This window comes from Grammomys surdaster, unplaced genomic scaffold, assembly GCF_004785775.1.
Source record: "Grammomys surdaster isolate TR1022 unplaced genomic scaffold, NIH_TR_1.0 196, whole genome shotgun sequence".
NCBI lineage: Eukaryota > Metazoa > Chordata > Mammalia > Rodentia > Muridae > Grammomys > Grammomys surdaster.
Window position 1 is genome coordinate 3165365 of NW_021604641.1, and position 8502 is coordinate 3173866.

General features: G+C 32.7%; 1 protein-coding gene across 3 annotated transcripts in view; it reads left to right on the top strand.

Moving 5' to 3' along the window:
- Uchl5 (ubiquitin C-terminal hydrolase L5) overlaps positions 1-6585 on the top strand; it is a 29624-nt gene extending 23039 nt beyond the window's left edge. For 2 of the 3 annotated variants that reach the window (XM_028769958.1, XM_028769957.1), the window contains exons 10-11: positions 1598-1696; positions 6123-6585. In XM_028769958.1, the coding sequence (XP_028625791.1) occupies positions 1598-1696; positions 6123-6167 (144 nt within the window). In that variant the 3' untranslated portion in view covers positions 6168-6585. Of the gene's footprint in view, positions 1-1597; positions 1697-2393; positions 2544-6122 lie in introns of all 3 variants that reach the window. The other variant, XR_003711746.1, reaches the window with a different exon arrangement.
- The last annotated feature ends 1917 nt before the right edge of the window (positions 6586-8502 follow it).

Consider the following 8502-nt stretch of genomic DNA (forward strand, 5'->3'; position numbering starts at 1 on the left):
CTTTTTCAGGTTAAGATGTACATTTTTGTTTCTAGTGCTAGATGAATTCATATAATACTTCTTAGTCTTAAAAAGGCTTTCTACTTAAAGCAGAAATTATATTAATATGGAAATTTTGGTTCCTCTGAATGTTACTCATTTGCACATGAATAATAATAATATTTAAAAATTACAAATTATTTTCTTAAGTTAGTAACCAAGTAATGGATCTCATTATATCTATCTATGTATCTATGTATCTATCTATCTATCTATCTATCTATCTATGACACTACTATTAACAGGTGAGTTTTTTTATAGTCTCTTTTATTCCTTAGTATATATTCTAAGTGTATAACCAAAATTACTTGAAATTTTGTCACTTGATTTTTCTTTTAAAATTCTAAGGTTTTTAAGAATCTTTATTCAATTTTCTCTAGTTAAAACAAACATTTATATAACTCGTTGACTTCCTTCACTTACAGTCTGTTCAGTAAGCTGAAGAATGGAAGGAGGATTTAGATATTTGATGCCTAATGGTTATGTACTGTAGGGTATCTGTCATATGGAGATAGTAGTACAAGATTCCTTTTTCATGGGAAGCTCAAAGGCAAGGACTGTTTTCTTTGTTGTATTTGCTTACTTGTGTCAGCACAATGTCACGTTGTACTTAACAGCCAACAAATCACTGTTAAAGATGAAAGGAAATAAATGGACCATAACTGAATCTATAGTGGTATTTTTATCAGGTAAGATGTGGTCATGCTCCTTAGAGTAATTTAAAAGCATAAAAAGAAAGGGCGAAGTTTTTGGCAGCAGGGATATTAGTATGAGATAATAGTTTCAACCATTATTTTCCTTGTCACATAATACTAAGATGGTACATAAACTACCCATGACTTAATTGTAAGAACATGTAACAAATCACACCTAGTTTAAAAGAAATTATAAATTCAAATTATTTTGAGGAAATGTTGGAGTGACATATAAATGATAGAAGATTTAACTATGGGAAAGGAGCAGTCAATCGAGTATCTACTAGATGGGATGTATAATAACTCAGTGAAGGGTTAGAACCAGTCTACGGCCACTCCACCCTGAAAGGGTAGAAGCACATAATTTGGGAGACTGTTCACTGGTACAGATTTACCCCATTATCTATCCTCACTGATTAAAACAAAGTCCTCAAGAAAATGTATTAAACTTCAAAAATTAGAGCTGGTCTCTTTCCTTAGTCTTGGCTTCAGTAGTTGTGTAGTTACAGTAGCAGAGTATCTTGTAGACCTTGGTAAGTCTGTTTTCACAGCTTATGATTTTATAAATATCCTTGGGATAGGCTGCATTTTTTGTTTGTTTGTTTGTTTGTTTGTTTGTTTGTTTTTCTACAGAAGTAGATTGTCTAGAAAGGACTTTAAAAACTGATTTGCTAAGCTGAGGGAAAAAAGTTGTGTGTAGGAAATGCTTGCTACATTTTTTTTTTGTACATTCTTTATTATCAGGAGGGATCAAATCTTTTTTTTTAAAAAAAAATCTTATTTCTAATACTGTTTATGAGAATGAAGGATTTTAAGTTGGATGCAAAAAGAAAATACAATCAGAAAATGTGTTTTATTTTTAGATTGAAAATATCAGAAGGAAGCATAATTATCTCCCTTTCATTATGGAATTGTTAAAGACCTTAGCAGAACACCAGCAGTTAATTCCACTTGTGGAAAAGGTAAGCATTTCATTGGTGGCTACTCAAGCTAGATTAGGTTTTCCTCCAGTACATTGTTTTGAGCATGAATGGAGATAAAGTTTCTGGGGCTTTTGTAGATTTATTCTTTTGCCTAATGTTTTGCATTTTGTAGTTATTTTTTTGCCTAGAGTTTTATATTTTGTAGTTTTATTCTTTTGCCTGGTGTTTTGCATTCTAAGAGAAGTAACATAGCCTAGTACTTTAAAACAAAAACAGATAATAGCCCCACTATGTTATCAGTCCATAAGTCTTAATGTTTAGAACACAGGTTGTATTGTATCAAAACACTATTAATTTCTCTAAACAAAAACAAATTTTCAGTGTTAATAACTGAAATAATAGTTTTTTTTTCCCTTAGCTAATTTTGTAAAATTTTGCATTGATAACAGGATTTAGAACTAGAATAGACATTGATGGGGCTAAAAGAATATTTTGGCTAGCAAAATAGATTTCTTATTCCTAATCTAGAATCCTTCCCACTGAGGGATAACTAACAAATAAGTGGAAAATTCTGATTTCTAAGATTTATTCTTCAGTGTTAAGCACTTAATAAACTATTCAAGGAATAAATGAATTACGGTTAAATTGTTTATACGTTTATATTTTAAATCAGCATTTCTGAAAATGACCATCTCTGGATGCTCTTTAAATTACATGTTACCTGGCCCCTCCCCAGATATTCCCATGTAGGGGAAGGAATCTTTAATAAGTTTCCCAAGTGATTCTAATGCAACTGATCTGTGTACCACATTTTGAGAAATACTTTGAGAAGACACTACTAGGCAAATAAAAATTTGGACCATTAATTTAAAGACAAGAATACATGGTAGGTATATTTTTTTTTTATTGATTTTAAAGTGTACAAAGCAAACATACATTTTGTCCCAGATATTTCATACTATAAATATAATATATTTGTGTTTTCCTTATTACCTGAAATATACGACTCCCTGTTTAGCATTAAATTTAAAATTATTGTAGAAGACGGTCTGTTCATGCTCCTCGGGCATTCTAAGTTAGGACTGATTTTCAATCATTTATTAAAAACTGGGACCCCGTGATCCCTGGATTGTTTGTTATCAGGATATATAGATACAGTATTCTTTGCAACACCTTTAACTATTTCTATTTTTAAAATATTAGTGATGAGTGTGGTGGTGCATACCTATAATCCTAGTACTTGGAAGTCGAGGCAAATGGATGCAGAATTCAGAGTCATCCTGAACAAAATTTCTGATTGAAAACCTATGGACAAATTTTCACTTTATTCAATGCAAACTGTTCTTTAAAGTTAGTTTTAAAATACAGTATTTTTGTGTAGATTAGAAAAAAATTTTGTGTGATTTAAAAAAAAATTGTCCATCCCCAGATGATTATGATGATGGTTTTGAGAGCTTACAGTAAGCCTTTGCAAAGACTGTTTTGGACACAAGGTGGCAGTATATGAATATGTAATGTTAGTGTGACACTGGCTCTTTTGAGCTTTCTGTTTGCAAATTTTTTAAGAAAGGTAGTTATCGACTGTCCAGTCTACCTAATTTTTTAGAAGTTTTTAATCTGTAATACTATACAACTAATATGTATATTTATTCTACTTGTACAATGCTAACTTCTAGGTTTTGAGGGTATGTGGAGTCAACATTTGATTGAATGTTTTAATTGTTCAGCTCATTTGTCTAGTTGTAATTATATTCTAGACATTTTGTTATATAAATTTACTCAACCAACTTGTGGCATGGTTTGGCAAAGAATGAAACAATTATAGTCTGCTGCATAGTATCTTGAGATTAGTATCAGCACAAAGTCGTGAGAAATTTCAGACAATAAATAAAAAAAAATTTCAGACAAACATAGTAACTGCTAAATAGTTTTCTTAGCAAATGTATTTTTGTCATCCTTTTGTGGAAAAAAAAAGCTAAACAAGTTATACCACTTTGGAACTCTCTGCTAATAAACAAAGCAAAATGAAAAGCAGGGAAAATAGGTTATATTTTTAAATTATATATAATAAAAAGCTATCATGGTATTTGTTAATTGTAATACTTTCAAGAACAATTATGTATAGAATCTAGACATGGATTTGGAATATGTGGGATTTAATTTGTTGGTTGCTTCCTTATCCCTCTTTAAGGAATTGACTATCACAGTGTGACAGGGGACTGTGGGAGGAACACCACAGAACAGATGTGTCACTTTGTAGTGCTGGACGCCAGGGACATCTGAAGTTGGACTTTGGCCATACTTCTGTCTATATAACCAATGGTGGAAATAGTTGGGGCAAAAAATTTTCATTTTATTGAATTAAAAGCAAAAGAGAACTAATTTTCCCTTGATCTTGTGACTCTAATGACATAGAGTAAAATTTCATGGTTTTGTTATATGAGAGTTGTATACATTGCATATAAATTGCTCAGGAGGTAACCTAAAAATAGTTGTAAAACTCATTGTACCATATACCAAATCTGTTCCCTGAAACATAAAATTAGCTAAATTAAGATTCCATCTGTGAGTCTTTTATACTTACAATACTGTAAGAAATTGTTTCAGCATATGTATACGTGTGTACACACACACACTCACACACACACACACACACACACACGCTCACGTATGCTTAATTCTAAATGTCTACTTCACCTTTTTAAACTTTTGGTACCTATTGTATAAACTCATGAATGTAGTTGATTAAGGGATCCAAATGAATTGCATTTCAACTCAATTGATAATAAGCAGCAAATCCTTAAAACTTCTTCTGTCTCTTAAATAAAGAAGTAGGACAACGATCACAGTATTTTTGTTAATTTTAGTAAGCATTTTGTAAACTATATTCAGAGACCAACAGCAAAACACTAAATACTTTTCTCTTTTTTTTTCACATTATACCTGAAATTCAGTTGTATAGGAAGCTTGGCTAGAGATGGTGTCGCATGTCTGTAATCTCAGCACTTAGGAAGCCTCTTGGTAGGAGGATTGTGAGCTGTAGAGCCATGTTGGGCTAGAAGGTAAAACTATATCTCAAAAATAAAGAAGCCAAATGGAGAAAGAAATGAAATTTTGTGTAGGATAGGGTATACAAGTTAAATTCCAACTTATTCTGATTAAAAATGTTTATAACTAATTTTGCTACTTTTGTGTAGTAGTTAGACTTTAGATAATGCCTATATTTTATGCATACATGTTTAAAAATAATTTGCTCTTGATTTTCTGTGGTTTGCCCCCCCCCTTCAATTCAAGGGCTTTTCGCAGGCTCTCACTGAGCTACATCCAGCTATTTTTAGCCCTTTTATCCAGCTGGTCTTGAACTAGCCATTCTGTCTCAGCCTCCCATGTAGCTAGATTATAGGCCTGTGCCACCACATCCATTAAGTCTAATGCATAGCTCTCAGTTCTATCATACTGCTGCATTAGAATACCCGATATATCATAAAATGTTGAAATAGTTCTAATTATGCTATTTTTTTGATTGTATAATACAGAATTCTCATTTATGGTTTATTTTCAAAGACCAGCAGGTTTGATGTCACCTGAGAATTTGTTTTATTATTGAATCATCATCCTACATTTAAATAGGGACACCAGTTTGCATACATGTTGATACACACTGCTTGAGAACAAGTGTCTTTGACATCTATTGAAACTTCACTCTATGTTAACTGTGTGGCTTTGGTCAGCTTTGATAATGTCTGTGAGCCTGGCCTTCTTTGATAATGTCTGTGAGCTTTTCATCTTTACTTTGGTTACTTTACTAACAAATACTGCATTTAATATTTAATATTGTAATTATGAGATCAAATGACATGTTGAAAAACATTTAGGTCTAATAAATTTACTGATACCACTGATGATATATATGTATTTTTTAGTGATAATTTATTAAGCTCGTCAAAACTATGCTAAATTCATTTATTTCAATATAATAAAAGTATAACGAATTTATTAGACTTAGTTTGAGTAAGAAGTGAACAAATATGTATACTTTTAGAATTCTTATGGTTGTTTGGCTTTATAGAATGAGTATATTTTAATTATTATAATCAGTACATTTGATCCTCTGTAAACCAAAAATGATCATCTCTACTGAGGGTAAATAACTTTAGGATTCAACCAAAGTTGCAAGTCTCAAGTTATAAACTGCTATGCTCTCACTGTCTCAGAACACACTCAGGAATCTGAGTACTTGTTCATTTGCTTATTCATTAATACCTTTCCTTTCTATGTTGCCAGGGTGGCCACTCTCTTACATCACAGTGCCCAGTAACTAGGACTATGGTCTCACCACACAGGCTCTAGTAGTGTGAACAATGCATAAGCCTTATCCCTTGCGAATACCATTGGATACATTTTATTTTAGTAAGATCTAAAACAATCTTTGAGGAGTTTGTAATATGCTATCTTTAATTTTTAGGCAAAAGAAAAACAGAATGCAAAGAAAGCTCAGGAAACTAAGTGAAGAGGATATTTGGACATGTGTACACTGTGCTGCACTTAATTTCATGGACACGATGAAATAAAAGGAACTTTGAACAACATCCTAATTGACTCAGTGCACGTTTGGCATAGTGCCAGTCTGTCTTGTCCTTTATGCATGGAGTTAAAACTCTTTCCCTACCTGCATCATGTGCATGTAGTGAGTACTAAATAAAAATGACGTAAAAAGTGCTGGCCAAATTCCATTATTCAATTCTGGATCTGAGAGTTCTTGGTACTCTAGAAATACAACTACAGTAATGAACCTGGAAAATACACAAATAATATACTTCATCTGTAGTTGCTCTGATTAATAGTTTTATCTGTTAGCTTACTATATTCAATTCATAAATGTCGGCTCTTAATTAAACTGGTTCATCTGTTTCTAACTGTGGCAAAAATAATTAGTATTTTTGTATTTGATGTATGTTTTGCGGATCTTAAAACTGAATTTTATCTTACACCAATTTGATTTTTAAGGCCATTCATTTGGAAAGACTGATACAATTTCTGATGATTTTCATTGCTATCCGTAAAGAAGACAATAAATATCTCAATTGTATTTTAGCAAAGTTTCTTTAATTGCTGGGATTATTTGTTTATATATTGTAGGATTATTCTAGGAAGGTCTGGATATTTTTTTGCTTTAAAACAAAATTTCATTACCCATTCAGTGTAGACCGACATCTAGGCTAATTCCATTTCCTTGCTATTATGAATAGAGCAGCATTGAACATGAGTATGTGAGTATCTCTGAGATATAGAGTCCTCACATGGTAGTTATATTTTATTTATTTATTTATTTATTTATTTATTTATTTATTTATTTATTTTGAGACAGAGTTTTCCATGAAACCCTGGCTGTCCTGGATCTTCCTCTGTAGACCTGACTGTTCTTGAATCTTCCTGCCTCTCCCTTCCGAGTGCTGGGATTAAAGGCATCACCAATACCGCCTGTCTTTCTAGTTCTGTCTTTATTTTGTTTGGAGAAGCCTCTAACTGATTTCCACAGTGGCTGCTCTTGGTTATATTCCAGTAGCAGCCGTCCACACACAGACCAGTAACACTGCCCAGTTTGTTGTCCTTTGTCCTCTCCATGAGAACATTCTCATTGGGGTGAGATGTAATCTCAAAGTAGTTTACATTTGCATTTCTCTGACGGCTAAAGATGTTGAATACTTTTAAAAAATACCTATTAGTCATTTTTCATTATTTTTTAAAAACATGGTTTGGTTCATTGACCCATTAATAAATTAATTTCTAAGAATTATCTTAAATCATCAGATAGTGGTATTATTCAATGATTCAGAGCTAATAGGAAAGTTTTGGAGCAAAATTAAAAAAATATTTTCAAACATAATTTCGTATAGTAGTCTTTCAGTTTTTTTTGTGAGGAAGTGGACTTTGCTCTTGATAGGGTAGTAATTATGGAGTGTTTCAAAGCTGTGATATTATTTAAAATAGTTTCCTGTGGGTTGTCTTAGGATCATGTTGGTTTAACATGTTGGCTTAATTTTTTAAATACATTTTTATTCTTTGAAAATTTTACACATGTATACAAAGTATTTTTCATTATATTTACCTCTCTATACTTCCAGTTCCTTCCTAAATTGATCCCCTTCTCTCCCTTTCTCTTTCCCTCCTTTCTTCTTTCCCTCCTTCCCTTTCTTCTTCCCTCCTTCCCTCCCTCTCCTCCCTTCTTTTTTTTAACAACCCACTGAGGGCATGAGATCATCTAGTAGAGCATGTGAGCACACCAAGAGTCACAACCTTGGAGAAAATTGACTATCCCTTCTCCCAGCAACCACAGACTGCCAGTAGTTCCTCAACTAGGAGTGGGGCCTCCTATGCCCCTCCCCGAGCCATGCTGCAATGTTGCCAGGCTTGATCTTACAGGAGACTACAGCTGTTCTGTCCAGAAGACACAGCAGTCTTCTCTGACGTTTGGCTCTTACATTGTTCCTGTACCATCATCCTTTGCATTGTGGGAAAAGCTACAATGTAATGTCCCATTTATGACTGAGTACTGTACTGTGCCTGTTTTATAAAGTTATGTGAGGTTTACTATAGAAAGTAGTAGCCACTAATCAAATAAATGAATAAAATGTAAGAGAGAACCTAAAATAGGTTCATACTTATCTGATCCATTGATTTTTGACAAAGGTGGCAAAGCAATCAAGGAAGGACTTTCAGGAGATGGACAGAATAGCTGAATTTTCATATTAAAAAAAATGATCTGTGACCTCAATAAATCTCTCAGAAATGAAATTGAGCTTAGTCATAGACCCACATGTAATAGTTAAAAAGCACAAAGGATT